Raw genomic sequence first — 27123 nt, forward strand, 5'->3', positions numbered from 1 at the left:
CCAAGAGATCCGAGTGGAATTCACTCTGCCACACCCAAGAGACCCGAGTGGAATTCCACTCTGCCACACCCAAGTGACCCGAGTGGAAATCTGTGGCTCTGGCTTTGGCCTGGCACAGTTGGGCAGTGAAGCAGCAGACACAATTTTATCTTTCCTTACTTTCCTGTCTTTCATCCTTACTCTCTCCCTCTATCTTTCAAATTACTACATAAATAGTGGCAGAGACAGAGCACTAGAAAGATAGCATCCCGAACATTATGGTGTAAAGGTTAAGATCATGGGTTTTTGGATATACATTCCATGAAACAGTATTACAGTTTATATATTAACTGCTGTATGAATCTTATATTCTCCTCAAGTTGAAGGAAGACATGAATCTACAGAGAATATAGCCCCACAGCCGCCTTGCCCTGGGTTGTCTGAAGCAAGAATGCTGCAGCTGGACTTGGCAGGCTGGCATGGCAGCTGTGTTCTTGCCCCTGGCTTCTGTCCCATTGCAGCGGGAATACCAGAGCTGCCCTGTAGCGCTATACTCTGTTGCCCAGCATCAGCCAGCACTTGAGCAGTGAGTGCTTGGTGGGAGTCCGTGTTTACACAGAAGCCGAGTGACACCATCCAAAGCGGGCGACAATCCCAGTAACCCGAATGCAGGGGTGGGAGGTTGACAGGGAGAGCCTGCAACTTTTCAGACAAGGAGAAGAACAACGCTCCTAACCTGAAAATGGGAATGAGTTTAGAAGATGTCTTCAGGCAGTTTTCTGGAATTGGAATTACAGATATTAAAGGATTCATTAAGTTTTTTTGTGTGTAGAAAGCCTTTTGGAAACATGCTGCTCTTCAGTTAAATGTGTACGCACTCTGCTAATTGAGTAATGGAGACTGTTAATGTGCATTCCTAATTAAAACACAATTTTCCAAATGTGTTTGCTCAATATCATTTTACATGTGATTTTAATGATACATTTTTTTTTAAAAAATCAAGAGTGAGCAAGTGATTTAATTGTTTGAATACAGAGTTGAGCCCTCCAGTTGACTGTGACGACAGAATGGGACCATAAAAAGAGGCAGTATTGTCCCCAGCGTGTGCAGCGGGGTCCTGGAGTGTCTGAAAGACAAGAGGCAAAAACAGCTTTCAAAGATGTTTGGACGCTGATGTTATTTCCTCCTTCCTTGGAAAAGTGTGGCCCTAAGTCCCTTCGTCCTTTGGTTCAAGTACCAGACAAGCCTGAGTTTTTAGAGACATTCATTTACCCTCTTGTTAGTGTCCTTTGGTGTGATGACAAAAGTCTTAGAATAACAGGACAGTGTGATGGCAAGAATTCAGCTTCATTCCCATCAGGCGTAGGCGGCTTGCTCCTGCCGGCTGCTGGTCACAGGCAGAGCAGCATTGCCAGGAATGAGCATGTACAAGGCTCTGCTCTGCTCACTTCTTCTGTGGCTGCCGTGTCCGTGGACTGTGCCGTGTCTGCTCCTTCTCTGGGCTGTGGTGTCCATGGCCTATGCTGTGTCCACTCCTTCTCTGGCTGCCATGTCCATGGACTGTGCACTGTGTGCTGAGTTAATTGGGACTTAAGGCTGGTGTGTCCGATCTCTTCTGACGAGTCCTTGACCAAACTGGAAGGTGCATTCATTCTATAAAAATGCAGTAAACTGGCAATGCGGTGTTGCCAGATGCTTGCTTTTAGTAAATTTCATTTTCATCATGATGGGCTTGTACCTACATGGTTTCATGGAATCTAGAGTAAGTTGGTTCTGAATCATGATCAAAATGTATGGATCAAGGCTGTGACAAACTAATCAATGTGCCTCAGCAGCCATGAGTGATACGCACTGGTTATACATGTCTCTGCATAGTTGGCATCTCGTGAAGGTAGGAGCAATCTTATTTCAGAATTAATCCTCAGAAATTTCCAGTGTCATTTGTTCATTTGGTTATTGATTGGCTTTTTAAAACCAGCACCTTTCGGTATACCGTTTAATGAATGTTTCATTGCAAGCGCCATGTTTGTGAATCTTTAGCTCGCCTTACAACTTTATCAAGATATAATTCTTTATATTTTTACCTTTCACTCTATTCCTCTGAAATAATGAACAATCCATTTATAAATGTTTGTTTTCCAGTCTTGAAACTGTAGCAGCATGGCTGTCCTTGGACTCTTGCTGGTTCTGCAGAGCGTGGCTATAGAGGCTGCCTTCCCTGATGAGAGCATTGCCGAGCTGTCGGTGAATATGTACAACCACCTTCGAGCCACTGCAGAAGATGAAAATATCCTCTTTTCCCCACTGAGCATTGCCCTCGCAGTGGGCATGATGGAACTCGGGGCCCAGGGGTCTACCCTCAGAGAGATCCGCCATTCCATGGGATACGAGGGTCTAAACAATGGTTAGTGCGGTTAGGTTTGACAGCTCAAAACAGTATGACTTTAACTTTGAACTCAGCTGTGTTTTCTTATGCCAGGGGCAGCAATAGTTACAAAGAATTGGAAATAATCTCTTTGAGATACAGTGTCACAAGGAGAAAGATTAGAAATTAAGAAAAGATGTTGATTCCTAGATCCATGTATGGCACAATACATCTAAGAGAATCATATCTTTTAAAAATTATCATTGCTTGAATAAGCCACACTGTGATAAACAGGAAGAGACATGATCCTGACTCTCCTAATATTGAGGGGGAAGAGTACACATCAGTTATTACAGAAATGAAAGAAAAATTGCGCTGTTTGCACGCTATAAAATGATAATACGGCTCGCCAGGAATATCAGACATTTTGACTTAAAGCCAAATGTATCATCATTGTTTAAATAGGATTCATGCATTTTTTAAATGGCTTGTTATTATAAAAGTTACAATTGGAAGGCAACTCTGTAGCCAAGAACGTTGTAATAAGTTTGAAGTTTTGTATACTTTATTCATGTTTCTAATGTAGAATTAATTCATTTAAAAGTTAAGAACTAAAACAATTTCTAACAAGTTTTCTAGTTACAAGAGTTTTCAAATCTAATGACAGTAAAATGTAATGAAATACCTTTTTCATTAAAGAAGTTTTTTGCTACATAATTAAAGTAAGTTCTTCCTGATAATTACAAAATAATAATGAAAGTAATCTGAATATTTTGAAAGAAAACAACTTTTAAAATATTTGTTTTGCAGAAACCAGTCATGCAGGTAATAATAAGGTGCAAAGTTGTTAATGTGAGCATCTGGTTGCAGTGCAAATAAAAACTGTCTTGACGCTGTGATGTAAACAGTGAGCCTGGAGTCATTCTCCAGGCCCTGTTCTGTTAACGTCCGTTGCCAGGTTCATCACTCCTGCACTGCTTCGTCTCTCACCGGGCTCGTTCCATTGATAAGTATCCTATTTCATCTTGCAGGTGAAGAATTTTCCTTCTTGAAGGATTTTTCTGACATGGCCACTGCTGAAGAGAGCCAGTATATGATGAAAATTGCCAATTCCCTCTTTGTGCAAAATGGATTTTATATCAATGATGAGTTTTTGCAAATGTTGAAAAAGTACTTTAATGCAGAAGTGAATCATGTGGACTTTAGTCAAAATATAGCTGCAGCCAACCACATCAATAGATGGGTGGAGAATAACACCAATAGTGAGTCATTGCTTGCCTTGCTTTCTCTTACAGCTTGGTTTTAAACTCTGATGCTGAAAGAGCGGGTCCCTTCACTTTCTTTGCGCCAAATAGCATTCAGTTTGGTACATAAATAATTATTTTGTATTGGCTATGGTCTATTATTAAAAACATTATTTATGGATGAACATTTAAGAGAAGAAGTTATATCTATTCTCATCTGCAGATTTTTGGCCATGACAATCTGAAATGTGTACTCCCTGATTAATGAGTCTCCACTGCGTGGTAATGTCCTCTACTATATGGAGTTATGCTTGAGCCAACTATTTAATGAGTTAGTTTCTAGACAGAATGGCAGGTTTTGGCTCTTTTTAACAGAAAATAATCAAAATAGAACAAGAGAGCTAGATCAGAATTTAAAAATGTTTGTTGGCTTCCGAAACAAAGAACTTGATTAGTAACATAAAGATTATATAGGAATCACTTCAAAATGAAAGAATCCCATGTTAAAATGGAGAAGAGTTAGAAAGAATGCACTATTTTTAGTAGTGTGTATGTGTGTGTTTGTGTGTGTGTGCTTCCTTTGAAAGTAAGATGCTTTTTCTTTTTGTAGCTAAGCTTGTGTTTAGTTTTTCTGAGCCGTTTGATCAGTGGAGGATTAGCGATCTTGATTTTTTTTTCACCTTCCAGTTTTTTAATCTGTTCATCTTTTTTGTGTATGTAAATAGATTTGTTGAAAGACTTGGTATCCCCGAGAGATTTTGATGCTGGGACTCATCTGGCCCTCATCAATGCTGTCTATTTCAAGGGCAACTGGAAATCACAGTTCAGACCTGAAAATACTAGAACCTTCTCCTTCACAAAAGATGATGAAACTGAAGTCCAAATCCCAATGATGTATCAACAAGGAGAATTTTATTATGGTAAGGCACGCTGACATTCAATTCTCCTTTTGCAGCATATGAGCACATTTCTCGGAAAACAACACAGATTGTTGATTGCTCAAACTGCTTGTCAGTTGAATTTGTGTCATAATTCCACTTCCCTTGCTCTAATTTGAAAAGCCTGTGATCAGATCTTGAATTGATATTTTATGAATTGATAGTTTGCTGATATGTTTCTTCAGTTTATAAAATTAACCACCCACTGAAGCATGGATTTATTCACTTGAAAATACCTAACATTTTACAAGAATATTCTGATTTAACAACAAGAAAAACATCACTGGCCTTAGGGCCATTCTCAGTGGACCGAATGTTGTACCAATCACTTGATTTGCGTTTCTTACTGTGTTTTTGGATTATAGTATTCTTCCCAAAGGCATTTTCTTTCTGCTTTAAAATATCTCAGACGTGTGCACAGGGGCTTCCAGAAAGTTCATGGAAGGTGCATACTATGATTAAACTATGCTTAGATTTTAACTTTTTTGTATGCCAAAATAAACTACTTTTTGTTTTAAAGATTTATTTATTTAAATGACAGGTTGAGGGAAGAGATGAAGAGAGATTTTTGATACACTGATTCACTTCCCAAATGGCCACAGCAGTCAAGTATGGGCCAGGCACTGCATCAGGATCTTCCGGATGGGTAGCAAAGACCCAAGTGCTTGGGTTGTCTTTTATGGCCTTCCCAGGGAGCTCCATCACAGTTAAATTACCCAGGACTCAAACTAACATTCCAATTGAAAAAGCCAGAGCTGTTTGCAATGGCTGAAACTGCTATGCCACTCCACAATACAGTGAGCTAAGCTTGGATTTAGTTCAATGTTCCATAAACTTTCTGAAGTACCCTTGAATATATAAGCAAGCATAATTGTGCAATTATACTTCCATTTATTTTGAGCCTGTATTTGTTACACAAATCAATATCCTTGGAATTATTTTCAAAGATTTTCCTTCATTTCTTCAGAAGTTAAGGGTATTAGCCCTTCCTAAACACTATAATGAAATGTAGTCTTTGTTGTCACAAGAAGATGTAATTTTAAGCCAAGCATGTTGTAATATTAAATAAGATTATAATCACAGCTGATCAAGTCAGCAATAAAGATGAGAAAGAATACCCATCCATATTCAGATGAGATCGGGTGCGTTCAGGGTGGTATGGCCGTAGAGTACCCATCCATATTCAAACCAAATGTTTAATTTGATGTCTTAAGAACCTAGATTGGCCATAGGAAAATATTTCTAATAAAATATTACACTTACTTTTAAAATTGATAAATTTTAAATTAATGACAGAACAATTTTGAAGTTTTTTTTAAATATCTATTTGTTGAGAAGAGTTACAGAGAGAGAGAGAGGGATCAAGAAAAAGAGGGAGAGAGACTTTCTGTCCACTTGTGGACTCCTCGGATGGCCGCAGTGGACTGGACTCTTGGAGGCTGAAGCCAATAGTCAGGCACTTCATCTGGGTGTCCCACATGGGTGGCAGGGTTTTGGCATGCAGGCCTTCTCCCACTGCTTTCTCAGGCACTTCATCAGGGAGCTGGATCAAAAGCCAGGACGGGAACCAGCAGCCATATAGGATGCCAGCATTCCAGGTGTTGGCTCTCCCCTTATACCACTGAGCCAGTCCTTAAGATGTATTTTTGAGAAAACAAGCCTAGTTAATTTGTTCACATTTATATATCATAAACCCAGTTACTTAGTTTATCTAATTACTCAATTTGGACATCCTAATGATCATATATACCACATGTTGTACAAGATCTAGATTTCATCTTGGATGTGCAACTTGGGCCTCAAAACTTGTGGTGGTGATCACAGCAAACCAGGTTTGACAAAATTAAATTACTTTCTTCTTAGAAATCAGGTGAGTGTTGTTAACAGCATTGGTGACATCCAACTTGCAGATAACATTTTATTTTTCTAAACAGGACTTTTCATTGTTTCTAATAATATCCTGTAAATATATTGGATTATCTCCTTTGAAAATAAAAAGTAAGTCCAGAAAACAGCCTAGTGCAAATGTGAAATAATTCCAGGGATTCTAAAATAAAATAAAGTGTGCGGTGCTGAGAATTCATTTGCATTTCAGAGCCTGCTTTCAAATAAACCCTCTTTTTCTTGGATGCCTGAACTTTCTCCATTCTGTTCACTATTTTAGAAAAAAGGAATTGTTAGCAAATTTAAATCTGTTTTAAAAGCTTTGGCATTTCATTTCACGGTGTTTCTTTTCTTTTAGGGGAATTCAGTGATGGCTCCAATGAAGCTGGTGGTATCTACCAAGTCCTTGAAATACCATATGAGGGAGACGAGATAAGCATGATGTTGGTGCTGTCCAGGCAGGAAGTTCCACTGGCCACTTTGGAGCCATTGGTCAAAGCACAGCTCATTGATGAATGGGCAAACTCCGTGAAGAAGCAAAAAGTGGAAGTCTATCTGCCCAGGTGAGAGGTCCCGAGCCCCTCCCACAGCCCGAGCATGGGCTGTCGGCGAATGCCCGACCAGAGGAACCGCTTTTGCGTTTTGAGTCTTGTGTTAGTATCTTTCTCTGCCCTGTCTTCGTATATGTGCACTTTTGTAGTATTCCTTCCTCTCTACAAGGTCCTGCCCAGAAACACACAGGCATCTGTTGATTCATCCAGTACTATTTACAGAGACCTAGTTTCAGATGTGATTCAGTGCAGTTAGTCTTGTTTTAGTAGGATGTTCCTTGATTGTCTGTGCATAGTATGTGCATTGCCTATGCTGTGTGTTTTGTTAATATGTACAGTTGATGGTAGCTGGAGATAAAACTATCCTTGATGTTGTTGGGAGAACTGCCAGGTAGCTACTCTGTTCAGTGCTTAAATTCAAGCATACATGAGCAGAAAGGATGGATCCTGCTCTAAATCCTCCCTGCATCTGAAAGAATAAAATCCATTCAAAACTTCAAATGTCCTGGTTGCTGTCCTCTTCCCTAGCCACTCATCATATCACACTTTTTGTAGCATGTTCTGTTTGTGTGCATGCGATTATGCCACATACACAATGTTGTTTTCATGCTTCTCCATTTCCACTTACGCTGTTGCATTGGCCTACAATGCCTTGGTCACATTTCTTTGCCAAATGTCCTTTTTGTGCTGCTAGAATGCAACTTTGCACAAGTTCTTACAGGAAGAACTTCTTTGAACTGTCTGATGGAGCAGTTGGCCGTCACTCTTGGGTCACATGTCTGATGGAGCAGTTGGCCCTCACTGTGATGTAACACACGCTCTGTTCAAACCTACTGCACTAGCCAATCACCTTAGTTTTGTTGGGTCTCATTTTTCTTCTATGAGTTCTTCTACAACAGAGCTAGTTCTCTCCCCTATAACAGGACATGGTAACTGTGTTCCAAATGCAATCCAATTCAAGGAATTTGTTCTGTTCTTGTTTACCTTGGAGTTGAAGAGGAGACCCACAGGTAACAGCAAATAGGAAGCACAGCATGTTTGTAAACATATGTGTAATTTGCTTATCAAGAAATAGATGCATGTATTTTTCTATGTGAACAGACACACACACATATACAGTCCCAATAAAGAAAATTGTTGAAATATAATTACTATGAATACTCAAAGGAATAATACATTGATAATGAAGTTGAGTTATAAAACTTATAAACTTATTGTATTTATTCTAATTTTAGGCATTGTCATCTAAAATTAAATCACAAAATTAAGGTTTTTCCAAAAACTGGACTCATAGATTGTGTATGCTAATGATGGATATCTGTTTGGAACTGTAGGTATTTTTGTTTAGAAAATAATGCTGTTGTACATTCAGAATATATCATTCTATACTATGTAGTATAGTCACTAGACAACAGCAGTGTATTATAAATAGCATTGTTATATGTTATGCTCATATGTAATCATGCAAATATAAAGTCATATTTTTTCAGTCTGCGTATAAAAATCACAGTACTCAGCTCAGATTACTGTTTTCTTTTTTACTAAGATATTTTACATGCAAATCTTTGCATGAAATATGTTTATGAAGAATGATTCGACTAAGTCTGTTCTCAAGGAGGCAATCGCTGAAGACCTAAGGATCTGAGTAATAGTTGGCTTTCACATGTTTCTCATATATCTATATCCATATCTATATCTATACACATATATAAACAATCTGCCTTCAACTCTAAGGGACAACTTAATTTTGGATGATAATAATCAAATGTAAATTATCTTTTGAATCAGGTCTAAACTTGTGAAGCAGTTCATTTAGTCCAATAACTGTTTTCTATCATTAATTTTGCATTTCTCTTGCATTTTATAGTGGATTCCTTTGGCAATGTGACTAACTCAGTGCACTGTCCATGAGTTAAAGGCATGACTACAGATGCTCCCACTCTGTGAGGGTGTAGCTATGGGGGAGGATTTTAGCTGAATTCTAAATGAATGTTTAATAAGCATCACATCTTCTAATTCAACCATACTCACTAGAAAATGTGGCCTCCAGGTCCTGTCCACTGAGAAAGTGAATGTGGCAGCAAAAGAAAATTAAATTTTCATTTTCTAAGAGATACTCTTCAATTATGGAATAATTTAGCTCACTTGCTCATATTAATGCCTGTGACTAAACGAGGCACAGCTAATTACCATCTATGCATTTCTTCAGGAGTTTTATAAATTGTCCCTCTGCATGGCTAATGCATAAAACAGGGAGGCTGAGAAGCCAGATAAGGCTTGTCTTTTCTTTCTAGCAGATTAACTGGTTTAAAATACATTATAAGAATCAGTGGACCACTATTCACCCTCTGCATTTTACAATGTTAGGATCCACTGCATGCTGCATGAAGGTAATGACTTATGTCACCCAGTGTTAGCAAAGGTACAAACTTTTCAAATGCCTGTATTCCAGGATTACTTAAATTGCCAAGTCTTTTTCCAGTTTATCCATGGTAACAAAAACAACTCATCTGTTATATAAAATATGCATAAAAACACTAGGTAAAATACTCCTTAGCATAGAGTAATCAAGAAATAATCCTTGCCTATCATCACAGTATTTGTTCAGTGTACATTTGATGTCTTAGTATTTCTTCTGTGTTCCATTGGGTAGCTTTCTTCATGGTTTTCTCGGAATAGGATCTGACTCTGCTGAATTGTATCCTTTTTGTTACATATTCTTCTTCAGTGTTTGCTGACAGAGTTTAGGTATGGGAAATGTTTTTCTAAAATCAACATCACATATCTTAAACTTGGAATGCAAGCGTACCTTCCTGTAGTATCTTTCCACTCTCATTTTTGTGTCTCAGATTTGTCATTTGTGATCAGGAAACTTTAAAGTATGTGGAGTGGTTCTTCATTGCATAACAAGAAGCCATTCTGTTATTTTGAAATAGTTTTCTATTAATAAAACATTTTAGTGCAATGTTTATAAAACAAATGATAAGCCAGGGGGATTTGTTAAAAAATATAAATGATTTCTACAAAAATGATTATCTTCTATGTGAGAGTTGATTGTTACTGTTCATCTTAATATTAGTCAATATCAAAAATAAAGAATAGTTGAGTAATAGCTATTTTGCGATGGTCTGATGAAGAAAAAAGACCAAGTGTAGACAGAGAGGATTATATCCTGTCCTCACCTTTAGACGGAAGAATGTTACAAATGACTAGATTTCATTTCACTTCAACTTCTGTCACTTTTACTGTGACAGATGCTGTAAGTATTAAAGTGAACTGGATTACATACTTGACTAATGTGCAGTTAAGGTAGCAAAAACTAAAACAGATATTTAACCAAATTACTCTGGTTATGACAAAATACAAATACACCTTTTGACATCTACAATAATGTGACATATGTAGCTCGACTGTAATTAGTAATATCGGCAGCATCTGCTCCAGTGTACATGCTGGCACGTGAATTCTGATTTTAACAAGCCTTATGAAATCTTTCCAACGATGTTTTGAGATAAGTATTACCATGGCAATTTTCTAGAAGTCAAACCTGAGGCCCGGAAAGTAAGGAGTTTTAGGGAGGTTTTTGAAGCAGCGTTAAGCTAGGATGTAGAATGCATGCTTTCCGTATCTGGAGAGCCTTGCTTGACTCCCAGTACAGCTTCTGGATGTCGCACGTCCTATGAGAGCCAGCGATGCGTGAGTGCTGGCATTTCTGCCACCCAAGTGGGAGACCAAGACGCCCCCAGATGCAGGAGGGAAACAAGAGAATGCCAAAACAATGGTCTCACCCACTGTCCTCCAGCTCTTGACCCTTTGCACCCTAATCAAATGTGTAAAAATGATCAAAAATAAAACTTATGCAATTAAAAAATAAAAGAACTGAATTTTCCACTCCTAGCCTTGTCTTGTCCCAGTTCCAGATGCTTCAGGCATTTGGGCAGTGAAACATCAGATGGGACATTTTGTCCCTCTGCCTCACCGCCTCTCTCTGCCTTTCAAATGGATAAAGTAAATAAAAACAAAGAAGTCTGAAGTTAGGGAGCTGCCCGCATTTACTCATCCCCAGAGAACTAGCTAGCCAAAAACATGCAAAATAAGGTGCTTTCAGAAAGTTAAAGAATCCTCTAGGGCTGTTTGCCTTCACTGGCTGTTTCTCATGGATTCCTCTCCTAGCTCTGCCATTTGTCAGCTCTCTAATCTCAGTTACTTTATGTTATCTTTGTGCCTCTCACTTTCCTTTATTATCCAAAGATTCTAATACTTTCTACTCAAAAGACAGTGGGGATACTTAATCATCTATTTGTATCATTTTGAAACAATTCCTGATACACATTAATCCTCATAAAGGTGTTGATTGTTTATAAATAGATAAATAAATAATGATAAATCCACACATACCCCTGAACTCATCAGATGTATCTGTTGGGACATCCTTTAACTTTTCCTGCTCTTTTCCCTTATTGAAGTGTGAATTGTAGAACAATTCTGCTTTCAGAATCAATGCTTTTGGCAGAAAATGAATTACACAATGTTAACTGTAAGTTAAAGGAGAAAAGATAGTCCAAATTCAGTCCTACGCACACCTGGGCTTTGTTCACATTCCGCCATAAACGGGCCTGCTCCGGCGTTTCTGTGTCATCATTCCTCCTGGTGCCCATGGCTTCTTTTCAGCATCATCTCCTTCTCCATCTTAAAGTGAGTGCCAGAGGTGGTATTGTGTTATCACTGAGTGACACAGAGAGCCCTGCTAGGGACACCGATGGCCTAAAACATCTATATTCTGCATTAATCAGGCAAGTATCTCTTAGGAAAAGGGAAATATTTGCATCAATCTAATTGTTTTCACCCTTCTAAAATTAACCTTTGCTTGTTAAAAATGCACTTGTTATAGTCAGGTCAGTTGGCCCGTGTTGTTCAGTAGATAGATAGGTGATGCGATTCTTTCATGTGGTGGATCAGGGAGGCTGTCTGCAATAGTCATTTTCTCATCTCAGCATTTTGTTAATGCTCCTTGTTACTACATTTTAAAATGTTTTCTTCTTAAGAAACTCATGCATATTTATTCATAAGTTATAAAGACTATCAAGACAAAAAGCCTGAAGACTTGCTTCTCTTTCACTTAGCATAATCTACTGTCATTGTGAAAGCACTCAGCTTATAAGGTGTAGTGTTTAACACGTTTTCATTGATTCAGGGTTCTTCTGTGATGATATTGTAAAAAGAGGCTTGACATTGCTATAAGGTGTTACTACATGATGGCATATTTTTAATATATCATCATTTTTAAGGCAGTAGATTTTGTGTCCTCTTTTTCCAGGTTGTGCAAAGTTGACCCCTGAATGTATTTATGGTAAAGCAGAACTTGGTTATTAGTTAACCTTGTCCATAAAAGAGGAGGGGGTGAACAGTATTATGAAATACACTGCATAACTGTATGATTAGTCATTGCCAGATGAGAAGATCAAACATGTTCCTTAGTAAGGCACAGGGTTTGAAAGCTACTCATTTACAACTTTACATCATACTAATATAATGAGTTTGATATAAAAAATCATTTGTTCTGTCATATATTATGGCTTTGTGTATACACCATGTATTTTCCTGCTTGAAAATTTAAATCCTTTTATGTCATTTTCTTTGGTGTCAAAATATTTTTTACAAGAAATTTAGTATTTATTTTTATCTGAAAGGCAGACTCACAGACAGAACAGAGGGAGAGATATCTTTCACCCGCGGGCTCTTTTCCACAATGGGTATAATAAGCAGAAGCTGGGGGCCAGGGGCTTCTTCTGATTCTCCCATGATGGGAGCAGAAGCAGACAGCCTCGAGTCGCCCTCCCTTGCTTTCCCACGCCCTCAGCAGGGAGCTAGATCAGAAACACCACAGCTGGGACTCAAAACAGCACTCATATGAGATGTTGGTGGCGCAGGGGGAGGATTAGCGTGCTCTGTATGCTACCACACCAGCCCCTGATGTCTCACTTTTAAAAAAAGTATTAATTTTTTAAATTGAAAAGTCAGATATACAGAGATGAGGAGAGACAAAGAGGAAGATCTTTTTCTGCTGGTTCACTGCCCAGTGATCGCAATGACCAGAGCTGAGCCCATCCAAAGCCAAGAGCCAGGAACTTCTGGGTCTTCCAAGTCGGTGCAGGGTCCCAAGGCACTGGGCCATTCTTGACTGCTTTTCCAGGCCACCAGCAGGGAGGTGGAAGGGACTGGAGCAGCTGGGACACAAACTGGGGCCAGTATGGGATCCTGGCACGTGCAGGGCAAGGACTTTAGCCTCTGGGCTACCAGAGCAGACCCAATGTCTCACATTTTTACATCACAACCAAACACTCCTTGAAATCAAAGGCCAGGTCTAACATATCTTGCTATTTCTAGAAACCAATATCTAACATTTTGTGGCCGTCTCAGGAACAGGCTGCAGTAGATAAAACCTTTCCTCCTGTCTCTTCTCTTAGGTTCACAGTGGAACAAGGGGTTGATATGAAGGACATTTTGAAAGCTCTTGGGATAACTGAAGTTTTCATCAAAAATGCAAATTTGACGTCTCTGTCTGGTAAGAAACACCAACCAAATTTAAAAGACTGCATTCCATAAAATCTTCTTAAAAGGATAATGTCTCGTTTCCTATTTACTACAAAGTTCTGATTTTTACTAATTTTCACATGAATCAACAAAAATGGATTTTACTTCTATAAGCCAAATTATAAATGAGTCCTAACATTTGGTTTATGTTTTCTGATCCATTCCTTATTTTTTGAGATTAGATTATATTCGGAGTATTTTTTACATCACTGAGCTCTTCAATCTGACATTATATCTCAGAGAATAATACATGTGTTGAATATGCCAAGATGTGCTGTTGTGATATCATAAGGAAAAGAAAAAAGAAAAGATAAAGAAGTGCCTGCTATGAGAACTAAACACTTTTTTAAAGATTTTTTTCCATTGGAAAGTCAGATTTATAGAGAGAAGGAGAGACAGAGAAAGATCTTCCATCTACTGATTCACTCCACAAGTGGCTACAATGGCCAGAGCTGAGCCCATCCAATTTTAAGCCAGGATCCAGGAGCTCCTTCCTGGTCTCCCATGTGGGTGCAAGGTCCAAAGGCCTAAGGCCGTCTTCTGCTGCTTTCCCAGGCTGTAACAGGGAGCTGGATGAGAAGTGGAGCAGCTGGAACACAAACCAGCACAAACCAGCACTCACATCTCACATGGGATAATGAGCACATGTTATATACGTATTTTGAAAAATCAGACTGTATACTTACATACATTATAGGTTAATATAAAAATTATATTTCAAGTAGAAAAATTATAGTTCTATGATTTGGGGATTAATAAGGTTTTGTTTGCATTTACCTATTTATTCATTTCCTCAACAAATTTTGTTAGACTCTTACATTATGCAATTTAGTTTGTTTAATTTAATTAAAAATTCAAAAATTAATTGGAGATTATTTTAGTATCATTTGGGTTAGGGAGTAGCTGGAGTGTTCATAGTTCTTTCATCATTAAATTACATAATGAAAAAAATTCCAGGAAAAATATTCAGATGCATTATTAATTTAGAAACTCTAAGTTGTTCACAGTAAAACTCATAGAATGTCAATAATACTGGAGTATTTAGAAGGTACAAAGTACCTTAGGAAGTATTTTTAGATAGCTTACCTCAAGAGACTCATCCATGAGAAAAGGCATCAAAGACTTAAAGCGTAATTTAAAAAATAGATATATTGGTAATTTTCTGTTTTTTTTTTTCAGTAGAAAACAAAAGTAAATAGAAGCTATTTTTTAATGAGATAAAGATAGACATATATTAAAAGTTGTGCTGGCAGTAGTGCCTCTAGGTATGTAATTCATCAAGTCCAGTTACCCAACTGGAGAGCCATGAGGTGATGGAAGATCCCTCACTAATTGAACTGTTTAAGGAGATAATTTAGTTTTCCTTTCCTGACACAGTAGGCTTGAAAAACATGACTTGTACATCTGCAGTGTGAAGGCCCACGGACTGAATTCAAGGGAAGTGATGGCTCCTCCGTGACGTGTTCACATGTGTTCTCAGGGTACACGCAGAAGGAGGGGGTGGGAGTGGGGGCTGGATTATTCAGGGAACTCTCGGGAGGATTCTGTAGTCTAAAATGCCTTCCCAGATCCAGGATTGGGCAGACTATTTCCTCAGAGGCACTCAGCTTCCAGCCGTAAGTTGATCCTGATGTAGTTGGTATCACAACTTTGAACCCCAGTCTAGAGCGCTTACAGTCTGAAGTGCTAATAGAGCTTTTCTGAATGTCTGTGATATAAATGTGGCTGCCTACACAAGAGGGATGCGTTTTCCCTGAGTAAATGTTTTTGTGGCTCATATCCAGTCTCTTGGGGCTCTGAACCTTTCAGTAGGGCTGTCAATGGGTAAGACTGGTGGGAATTTAACAGGCATTTGGTGTCTTTCTGCCTGAATCAGAAACGTACTCATGGCTGATGCACTCTTTGGTCTACAGCTCCAGCACGCTTCCTGAGGAATTGCGTCTCTGTCTCCCTGTCCTGGCCAAGTTCCAAGTAGATAACTACATTCTGCTTTCTTCACACGACTCTGCTTTGATTAGTGATCCCTCACTGTCACCCAAACCTCCAGGCAGTTCTTCTACCCTGCGTGAATAGCAGAGCCTCCCAGGCCTGAGGTGGCAGCACTAGAGTGGCCAATCAATTATTGTGGTCAGTGTAGCTTACAGTTCCTGACATATTTTCAAAGTTTATAAGGTAATATTTAATTGCTTTGGCTATGTACAGAGACAACAGACCAGAAATATGCATCAGGAGTCCTTCTAGTGTCCTGCCCACAGTTGCATTCCCGATCCCCGCCTGGCATGGAGCTGACACAGATTTGGCACCCAGTAAATGCTCCCTGAAGAACTAAAACTTGCAAAAGGAAGCAGAGAAGGGATGTTTTCGGACCCACCTTACATATCACGTTTTTTGGAACATTTACCTGCCTTAAAAAAAAAAAAATCAGTAAGAAATCCAGGATTTGCCAATCTCAGTCACCACCCAACCACCCAAACACAACAGCCTACATCACCTCTTGCTTCTGGAAAAAAAGTGAATTGGCATCCTTTAGAAGACTGCTTGAGCCCATTTTCATTTTTCATTCCCTGGCATCCATTCTTATTTCAGACTCTCATTACTGCTGCCCTAGACTATTTCAACAGCCTCCTAAATGGTTTCCAATCTCACTCCAATCTAATCTGTTTTATCTACCACTGCTAAGATTAATCGCCTTAAAACTGACTCTCGGATCATTCCAGCCCCTGTTAGTCTCATCCACTCCCTGCTCTGCCCAACCCCCTCCCAGGCTTCACTCTGGGGGATTGCTTATGTACGATTTGTGCTTCAGCCACACTGTACACACTCTCTGTACCCAGCTCCCAGTTTTGATAAAATATTCCCTCTCAGAATACTTTCTCAACAAGTTTCTGCTCAAATATCCTGTTTCATCAAGCCACCATAATTACAACCAGAACTTGAATTCTTCTTAGATTTGTAATGGTTCATGCTTTTCCTTATGGAACTTACCAGATCTCGGCTTGCGTCACTGTTGCTTTCACATCTAATGGCCCCTGTCACAGTTTGTTCATTTCCATTTGTTTGTATTCTTGAGAGCCTCTCATTCACTGATTCACTCCCCAAATGGCCAGCAGTGAGTAACTCAATCCAGGTTCTCTGATGGAGGGGTGGGGACCCAAGTGCTTGACCCAGAGTTGGGAGCAGGCTCAGGATTAAACCCAGGCATTCCAGTTTGAATGTGGATATGTCAAGTGGCAGTAACTACTCTGTCAGATGCATAGCTCTCCGGCTGGAATTTAGTCCCCTGGCCCAAGCAACATTCTGAAGAACTTCTTCAAGGTATACTGTGCTTTCTAGTTGACATTCACTCTGAGAAGAAATAATGCTCAGCTTTTATTGTCTTTTTTAATCCCAACTTGATGTCCATTGCTTCTGACAGTGAATGCTGTTAACAAAACACGGTGAATGTTTATGCAGTAAACCTGATGGCCGCTAGTGGGGAGAAACATTTTCTTCTCAGGCTTCAAGTGCTCATCTAGTTGCATCATGGATCCCAGTGCAGTTTAGGGCTATTTTTGTAACGGAAATAGTGATGTCAGCATTTGGGTTAATAGATACCCCTCCCAGAAGGAGTAGGGGAAGGAGAAAGAGTGCTGTTTCAGTAGGAAGTGCAAGCTTGAAGAAATGAACCACTGAAGTCGGGAAATAAGACACGGTGATGCTACCGGGCAGGTCAGCATCAGGTGCTGCATGGAACTCTGTTGGATTCACTTATGTATTGCCCTTCTTTGTTCTCTGTCTCCTTGGTGCTGTAAGCCGGGCAACTCTCTATCTCTTCCATTACTGTGGTTTCAGTTCTGTTCCCATTCCCTTTGTCTGGGCTACTGCTGCAACATCTAACAAACTTGATCTTCCTCTTCCTGGTTGTGTGCTCATCCAGTTCATCCTTCACAGCTTCTGCCATGGGTATGTCTGAGGACAGAAGCAGTTATTTCCTCTCTCTTCTGGATGCCAAGCCCCCCATGCCCTCTACTGTCATGATTGGAGCTGTTAAGAATATGCACAACCCACACTGCTGTTCTACCTCTCCACAGCCTAAGCTTTTAGTGGGAGGGTGCTCACTTTGCAAATCTAACCCTTCTGTTAGGATACCCTTGCCTCTGTCCTCTTTGCTTCCTCCCCTCAATGTCAGGAACTGGCCCAAATGTACCCAGTGCTAAGTGCTTCCCTGACATGACCGGTCCTCTCACATGGCCAACTTTCGCTTCCCTGGAATGTGGTAGCACTTGGCACATGAACACATCTGTGCCACAGCTTTCACAGGTGCCTTAGAGTGTTGGTGGACACACTTTTTTCTGAGCTCCAGGCTCCTCAGTGTGTCAGATCTGATGTGTCTCAGCATGCAGCATGGGGTCGGGGTCAGATGCAGAGTGGGTGAGTAGATGGCACAGTTTCCTGCCTGACATGAGGGAGCGGAAGGGGCAGTTCTCATGCCTTCCGGCCCTCCTCTGATCCATAATACAATCCACAACCTCTTTGTGTCCTTGTTCAGGCCCAGTTTGTGTCCACCTCTGCCATCACCCTGCCCTCCTGTCCTCCCTTGGCCTGATCTGTTGTGGTCCTTTCATCTCAATGTGTCTTCCAAACACCTCGGGGGGCAGCTCTCCCTCCCCTACTGACACACCATCTTCCCTTCTTTTTCCCTCCTGACATCAACTACACTTGAAACTGTGGCTATTTGTTATTTGCCTGTTCTCCTTTCAGATAATATCTGCCTTCTGCTCTTTAGGAGGGAGTTGTTTGGTTCCCCCTCAGTATATCCAACACATCTTCTGTTTGGTTTACTACATGAGTGAAAGAATGGGAAAACAAATTTCAGTCTGCTAGTTCTGTAGCATAATCTATTCTGAAAAGCAAACCAACACTATTCCTACTTCGAAACAATTCAAATTGTAGGAAGCCGCCTAGATTTTGTGGGTGGTACTAAAGCTAAAAATAGTGTAGCAATTAAGACACAGAGAAGCTTTTGGTATTCTAGGGTTCAGTTGTGGTGCTGTGTTCATTTTGTTATTTTAAGCATGCCCTTGGTGACGCAGAAACCTGCTTAAGTTAACTGTGTGCGAATACTGCCACAGTGGCCTCTAGGGCACAGCAGCCATTTTGCCAATGTTCTGGTACTCTCAGGTCGTTGGGATTTTGATGCCCAGTGTCTCGGATGGAAAGGGCACTCAATATGCATTTATTTGTTGACTGGCTGTCTTTGCTCTATGTCCTGCTTTCTCTGGAAGAGATTGAATTCTTGCTTTCTTCTCTTGGGAACTCAGCTGGCTCTGTTCCCATTTCATTCACTCTGGAAAGCCTGGCTCCATGCTGCGCAGAGACACTGGCCATTTGGTAGCAGTGTTGGCCATAGCCAGGGGAAAGCTTCTTGGAGCTTCTGAAGAGATTTCTTTTAAACCTCTGTTTGCCTTTGATTTAGTGAAAGGATCACCAACTTTTCTGTAACCAATAAGATGAGTTCTCCAGTGTAAGCCTGCTGAATACTCCCTCACATTTTGTTCCAGTTTATCAAGTGTTTGAAAAGTATAGCAGGTGCCTGGCCATGTGCAAAGTGGTGTGACTGAGCTTCAGGTGAGGTGTGGGTGTGGATGTACACCAAGCAGACACACATGCTTCCTCAAATGTACTGAAATTCAAGTGGGACATGAAGGAATGAGGAGCTTTAAGAGGCAGTGACAATTTGATTTGTACCTTCAGTCATCCTGGAGGAATCTTGAATATGAACTGAAGACGGTCAGGAGAGCAGTTCTCTGTTTCTGTGTCATGACATATGATGTGAAACTCATCTTAAGAATGATTTGCATATGCTACTGGATTTAATATTCTGATTTTAAAAGAGCTTTTATCTGCACATTAATAGCTGAGCGTGACCTGGAGTTTCTTTTCTTACATGGCCCTTGTTCATTTCTGATAGCAAGGTGTGACTTCCCACAGAAGTTGGAGAGCTTTTACTCAGTTTAGTGTCTAGAATGGTTTTATGATAGCTAATCCTGTCTGTTCATGGAAGATTTTGTCAGAATCCCCTAAAAAATTATTTAGGCTTGGGATTTTTAACTTTAAAGATGGGAGACAGCTTTTGCTTACTGATTCAATTATTTTAGTGGTTGCTGGCTTACACAGATAATTCATTTTTTCCTTGACTCGGTTTTGTCATTTATACACTTCTGTAAAATATTCCAATTCATGGCTAATCTGCTCATTGTCAAAATTATCTGCAAAGAAGCAAGAATCTTTTGGGAGAATTGGGAACATCTTGTATTTGCAGAAGTGAGTTCACAGATTTATATGTTGGTCAAATTTACCAGATGATAGATATAGTACATAGCAAACAAATTGTTGTAAATGCAATTAAGTTTTATTTGCTTAAAATTGTACCTAGTTTGCTGGTGTGTGTGTTTGCACCCTCATCGTCATCTTTAGATTTCCTCTTCTTTTTCTTCGTATCACCTGTCTGGACAAGCATTCTCCTTTTCCCCATAACTCTTGTTGGAAGCGTTGTTCACTTCATTATGTTTGAAATAACTGAAACTGCAAGAGACCTCCCAGTATCCTTGTATTTTGATCATCTCGGGCAAGCACCTTGAGTACCCTGCCACAACCACTACATCATTTTGTGGGAGTGAGTGAGAGCCTACAGGAAGTCATGTAGCTCTAGGAGGTTACAACATGTTAGGAAAAGGCCAGTGATAGAGGGTTGGAGTAAACCACTGTTTGGCACTCTGCCAGTTCCACCCTGGCACTGCTGCTGCCCGTTCAGGTTTCTGCTAACTCCTCCTGGGAGGCAGCAGTGATGGCTCCAGGGTGTGGATCTCTGCCCTCTTGTGGGAGATGCCTTCAGCTTGGGTATGCCCTGGTTGTTTTCTGTCTCCCTGTAGACAGTGGATGGATACTCTGAGGAGCCTCGTGCAGCCAGCGGACTGTGGGAGGTTCCCCAGATGTTGCTGAAATGGCCCCTTGTTGTCTTCTTCACAGGGAATATCCTCAGACTACTCAGGCAAGGCTTGGCTGAAAGACTTAGGAACTATGTCCTGTGTGTTTATCCTTAGGGGTGGGGCAATGATCCTTCCTTTAATACGGGCAGACCAAAAGAGACAGCTAATTCTGAAAACAATACAGCACCACTTAGAGCTACTAAATGGTTAATATGATTTACTGTTTTGAAATTCATGTGCTTGTCTTCCAACTAAATGGACTTGGACACTTAGCACGATTTCTAGTCTTCCTTTTGTTCAAACAAAAATGACAACAAAATGCTCTTCCAGACTTGAGAGAGCTAATTATACTTAATTGGTAAATGTAAAAATTTGATTGCCTTTTATTTTTTCTTCTAGTCATCATAGGCATCCTAGAAGGAAATATCTAAGATGCACTATGCAATAATGTGATGTTTATATTTTAAAGCCAAATATGATATGAGGAAGTAACATCCAAGCTAAAAGTGTCTTTAAAAAAAAGAGAGAGATCTTAGTGTTTTCAAAGATATTGTTATTAGTTTTGTTGGGAGTTACACAGAATTGCTTTGTAACAGGTGTACCCAGGTTGTTTTTGAATATAATTGCTCGTGCATAATTATATGTTTTGGAAAACTTGCAGGGAAAATACATGCAGTGAGTAGGACTCGGTTACTTTCAAAGTCAGATTCAACACTCTATTGGGAAATCCATTGTGCCCTTACTGAATGGTGCTGGGCACCAGCAACAAAATTATCTGTCTTAAATTTTCATTAGACCTCCTGGAATTGAGAGAGGAACAAAAGGAAGCTTAGAATCTTGAGTAATCTTGCTTTCTTGTGCTTAAGAAATATTTAGGGCATCTGGAAAAACTCGATACTGAAAACCATTGTATAGGTTGTTAAAGCCTGTGTGACTTGAAAACCAGAAATTTATTTCCATACAGTTTGAGAGGCCAGAAGCCCAAGATAAAGATTTCGGCAGGCTTAATTTTTTTCTGTGGCCTCCCTCCTGGCAGGCAATGGCCATATGTGTGTATCTGTGCATGTGTGCGTGTGTGTGTACTCTGTCTCTATGTGTGTGAACATGTGTGGAGAGGAGGAAAGCATGAGAGTGAGGTAGAGACAGAGAAAGATAATTTAAAGATCTGCTGAGGCTTTGGAAATATAGGATCTGCAAACTAGAGACCCAGGGGTGCATTACGTTTCAAGTCCAAGGGCGACTGGCTGACAGACTTCCCCTTTGCTCATGGGCAGCCAGTTTATCTTGTAAGGCCTTCAGTAGGCTGGATGCGGCTGACTCACCTTGGGAGAGTAATCTGCTTTACTAAAAATTAACATGCTTAAATATTAATGCCACCCAAAAGCACTTTCATAAAAATATCCAGAATAATGTTTGACCAAATATCTGGGCACCGTGGCACAGCGAGGTTGGCAGATAGAATTAACTGCTTCATATGATCTTTCCTCAATACCAGTACCTGTGTTCCAATTTCCTGTTGTAAGACACTACTCACATTGGATTAAGACCCACCCTAGTGACGTAATTTTAAGACCTAGCTCCAAACACATTTAAATTATTTTTATTATCTATTTGAGAGTGATCCTACCTGCTCGTTCACTCGTCAAATGCCCATAGTGAATGTAGGTGGAAACTGGGAGTGGAGATTTCATTCCAGATCTGCCATGTGTGTGTGGCAGTCTTAGCTACCTGAGCCTTTCTTACTGCTTCCGCGGGTCTGAACTACTGGGAAGCTAATGTCAAGAAGAGGAATCAAATGCTGTTATTTCCATGGGGGACATGGAAGTAAACCCGCATCTCCACTCAACATTTTCAAGTACTAAGGGTTAGAATTTCCACATCCGACTTGGGAGCGGGAGAGAGCACAATTCAGACCATACCACTCATTAACTGAAAACTCGCCTGGGATGAAAAACGTCTCAGAAATACTTCTTGATGCAGAATTCTCAACGCCTGCCTTTGTTTGCAGCAGCTCTGTCATTGGCTTGAACATGGTAGAAGAAAGTGCATGTTTATTGCGAAGTGCAGAGCCAGGAGCTGGGCAGATGTGGCCTAATTCCTGGGCTCATCAATGGGCTGGAGTAAAGGGTCCCATTAAAGGTGGGATTGAGAAGCCACGTCTGGGCCGATGCTCATGGCCCTCCTTTGAGGGTCAGCAGTATCATGCTCTTTTGGAAATTTCCATGATGGTAGTCAGGTGGTAGAGTCACTCTTTGCTCAGGGCTTGGGGTTCCTGGAAAAACAAACCTTCAGACAAGATTGAATATCAAGAGGTTATTTTCTTAGGGAAGATGAATGATCTGAGTCTTGTGTTCAGGAACCTATATAAGCAGCTGCACCACTTCCTCAATAGTAAGAGGTTGATTCACAGTCACAAAAGTAGAGCAGAGAATATTTAACCCAATGGAGGAAGCCTGGCTGACGGAGACATGATGATGTCTAACAACTGCACAATTCAGAACAGGTTGTTTAGGTAAGCCTTCGCTTGGGTGCTCATGTGCCATGGCAGAGGATCTGGGTCTGTGTCTTGGCTCGGCTTCCTGTGGAAGTCCCATGGTGGCTCAGGGAGCTGTCATTCCCGTGGAAGGCCAGGACTGGCTTCCTGACTCTTGGTTTCGGTTTGCCCAGTCCCAACTGTGGCAGGCATTTGGGGGGTGAAGCATTGATGGGAGAATTCTCATTGTCTTCCTCCCTTCCTCTCTCTCTTTCTCTCCTTTTCAAATAAATGAAAGAATTTGAAAATACTTAACATATGTTATTTCCTCTCATTCCAGGGTTACACATTTCCGAATCCCTGCATAAACCAGTTAATTGGAATAGAAAGTAACTTTCTTTACTTTTCTACAACCTAGAAATCAACTGTTTGTTTTTTTGTTGCTTGACATTCAGAGATGCAGAGAAAGGGAAAAGCAGAGCAAGAGAGAGAGATCTTCCATCTGCTGGCTCACTCTGCAAATGGCTGCAATGGCCAGAACCAGGCTGGGCTGAAGCTGGGACCAGGAGCTTTCTCTGGGTCTCTGACTTGGGTGCAGAGTTCCCAGGCTTTGGGCCATCCTCTGCTGCTTTCCCAGGACACAAGCAGGGAGTTGGACCAGAAGTGGAGCAGCCAGGACATGAAGCAGTGTGCATATGGGAGGCTGGGGCTGCAGACAAAGGATTAGCCTACTTAGCTACTGTACTGACCCCAATTGTTTGTGTGTGACAACTATTTACGTAGTCTCAATTAGAGATTAGGTTAAAATGCATTTTTGTTATTCTGGTTATATCTGGATTTTTACTTGTTTTCATTCTGTATTTTTAGATTGAAGTTAGAGGGCAATATGTAAGATTTTTTTTAATCTTGAGTTAGGAATTAATTTGGAGTCAAAATTAAAAACAAAAAAAAAATTACCAGTGGGAATGACCAATAAAATGAACAAGAAAATATACAGTTAAGGCATGTTAGCAATCACAAAATGGGGTCTCCTATCCACTGAAATCTTGTGACATTATCTGTTATATCAATAGCTTGGTTGCTCATGTCTCCGAGACCTGCTTAACAAAGGGTGCCCTTTCTGTCTCTGATGTGAGGGAATGCTTCTGCTGCTTTCTCTGCGCTCTCTTTGTTTTTGCAGAAAAGGAAGACCTTTTCCTTTCCACGGCGATTCACAAATCCTTCATAGAGGTTAATGAAGAAGGCTCGGAGGCTGCTGCCGCCTCAGGTATTCTAAACGTTGTTTGCCAACATTCTCTCATCTCTGTCTGCATGTGCGGTTTTGAAGCCATCCTGGGTTGGGGGAGGGTTCGTTCTCAGAACCCAGTGACACCAGAGTCAGCTCTAATTTAGGGTCAGGGACTGCGGCTCCAGCTGGCGGCTCCAGGAGAGGCTGGGAGGTGAGTCCTCCAGGGCCCCTCTACGGAGTAACCCCCCGGGGTAGCTGGCTCCCTAATGAGAGACTGGACACCCTGGCAGCAATGGATAAATAGATTTTCCCGCTGTGCTGCCTGCTTAAATATTTAAAATATTTCTCTGGTACCCACTTAAGCATTTTTCTTTCTACCTAATTGCTTGTGGAGGTTGGTTTTTAATTTTGCAGGTGAACACTTTCAACTTAAAAAGAAAAACCCACACTTAATGAGAGCATGTAACAGAATCCAAAATAATTTTAAGTGCTTTTAATGAACAATGGTTAAATAAATAACTTAAAATTTGATAGAAATCACATGTCCAGAATACATGATGTATGCTTCCCTAGTTAGCTGATAAATGCATTCCCCATTCCTTTTTTCTCCCTTATTTTTGGAGTGGGGTTGAATTTATATCAATTTCATGTTCAGTAGCTAACATCATATTTCAATGGGATACTCTACTCAATCCCTCTAAAAAATTACTATGTTATATGTGCACATATTTTTTTTAAATTTACTGATCACAACAGTTATTTTCAGGGTTAAATTAAAGCAGTCATCTTAGAATCTGAAAGCTTAATTTTTGGCAAAAATCAGTGTTGACTTTTTCCTGAAAAGCTCGCCGTATCGAGCATGCAGCCACTACTCATAATGAGGATCACAGGGAAATGCAGTCTGCTAGCTGGAGGAAGCCACGGCCCCGCTCTGCTGCTCTTTAATCATGTCTATCCCGGCTCCTCACGGTTGGCTCCTGGAGCCTTGCTGCATGAAAGCAACCGTTTCAGACAAAAGAAATGAGAATGTGAAGACTATGAATTATCTTCATTTTTTTCTGTTTTGGGGGTCTTTTTTTTTCTTTCCCTACCCTTTCCTCAAAGGACATTTCAAGAAAAGCACCTGTGTATATCAGAGACAAAATAAAGTTTTTCTGACGGAAAGAATAAATTATCCTATTAATTTTGGTGGATTGGAAGGAGAAATTGCACGCGACATGTGTTGGTTCTTCTGTTTTTAAAACATAGAGTGAAAACGTTGGTGCTCTTACAAGTTTCCCTCAGGCCTGGCGTGGCCTGTTGCTCTTGCATTGTGGTGACAGAGCTGCCCTGAGCAGGTGCTCGCGAGTCCCCGCGTCCACACAGACGTGTGCTTCCTCTCCGCAGGCATGGTCGCCATCAGCCGGATGGCCGTGCTGTACCCCCAGGTGATCGTGGATCATCCATTCTTCTTTCTGATCAGAAACAGGAGAGCTGGTAAGTCTGTCTTAAGAACAGAACTTTTTTTTTTTAATAAACCAGCAAGAAATCTTCTCCTTTAATTTGAAGCCTTTTTTTTTTACTGTGTATCAAATAATTTCTAATGCTCAAAGCCTTCCTCAAAAACTATTTTATTTATTATACTTTGAGATAACACTATTTAAGTTTATGTTATAGCCACAGGCTTAATAGTTTGACTGACTGAAGAGTTGACAAATAGAAAGGGATCCTAGTTCAACAGGAAAATGAGCAAGGACTACAATGAATAACTTAAAATTATTCCCAACTTTACTCATACGAAGACGTTTTAAAAGTTATAAAATCATTGAAACTATGGCAGGATACCGTATTAATATGTATGTTACATATTTTAAAAAGCTCAATAAAGCACTGTATTTACAGCAAAAACTGGTACTCACAGGTTAGTTTTATCTGCCATGTGTAAGGAAAAACTCACAATATTTGTCTTTCTTTGGGTTATTTCACTCAACTTGATATCCTCTTGTTCCAGCCATTTTGTTGTAAAAGAATAGAATTTCAGGCTTTTAAAAATAGTTGAATAACTGTATATATTGTCGATTTACTCATCTGCTATATAGATCTGCCAAATGAACCAGCAATCCCATTATGGATCAATACACAAAGAACATGAACTTATACACAGAGAGCTGCTGTTCAAAGCAGGCAAAATGTGGAATCAACCACCATTTATATCATTGGTTGAACATTCAAATGCTTTTTTCAAAAAAGTGTTATATGAATCGTGAATGTCGATAGATGAAATTTAAAGCTTCATTTTACAGCATCACTAATAGGGAGCACAGAGGAAGATGACTGGCCCTGTGTTCTGTTCACATCTAACTGCAGGTACCATCCTGTTCATGGGGCGAGTCATGCACCCTGATACAATGAACACCAGTGGACATGACTTTGAGGAACTGTAAGTCACTTGGTCCACACAGCAAGGAAAGCAGTAGCAAAGCACATCCTGTCTGCAACTGGTATACCCTTCGCATTTGTGTTTAATGGTGTATCTTATGATAGTATTTAAGAAACTCCAGATAAATATATATATATATATGTATATTATAAGCAACTTGTCAAGGAATGTGGTCAGTATTATGGCAATAGTCTTGTTATGGGATTGTATTTGTTGTGTTGTTATCACAATAAAAATACATGTTGAACATATCAACAGCTCTTTTTCTTTCATTTCAGAAGTTGTTATTTAAAGCTGCTTCTCGCTTGCAAATATGATTCTCTTTAGAATTCCAAATACCATCTAAATACCAAGAGGAGAAATTTGGAGATGGTGATGTTTCTGAATGTCTTAAATCTTTCATAGAGATGGACGACCAAAGCAGCAAAGTAAGTTAGCGGTACATCTTTAGCAAGAACAGCAACAAATGAAGGAAGGCAC

At 40.2% G+C, this 27123-nt stretch overlaps 1 protein-coding gene across 1 annotated transcript in view; it reads left to right on the plus strand.

Moving 5' to 3' along the window:
* Positions 1-26894, plus strand: part of SERPINI1 (serpin family I member 1) — an 81330-nt gene extending 54436 nt beyond the window's left edge. Inside the window, exons 2-9 of the mRNA XM_004598606.4 lie at positions 2122-2383; positions 3376-3606; positions 4314-4508; positions 6769-6973; positions 13429-13526; positions 24177-24263; positions 25611-25700; positions 26571-26894. Of these exons, the coding sequence (XP_004598663.2) occupies positions 2140-2383; positions 3376-3606; positions 4314-4508; positions 6769-6973; positions 13429-13526; positions 24177-24263; positions 25611-25700; positions 26571-26647 (1227 nt within the window). The 5' untranslated portion in view covers positions 2122-2139 and the 3' untranslated portion in view covers positions 26648-26894. The remainder of the gene's footprint in view (positions 1-2121; positions 2384-3375; positions 3607-4313; positions 4509-6768; positions 6974-13428; positions 13527-24176; positions 24264-25610; positions 25701-26570) is intronic.
* Positions 26895-27123: the final 229 nt, after the last annotated feature.

This window comes from Ochotona princeps, chromosome 3, assembly GCF_030435755.1.
Source record: "Ochotona princeps isolate mOchPri1 chromosome 3, mOchPri1.hap1, whole genome shotgun sequence".
Taxonomy (NCBI): domain Eukaryota; kingdom Metazoa; phylum Chordata; class Mammalia; order Lagomorpha; family Ochotonidae; genus Ochotona; species Ochotona princeps.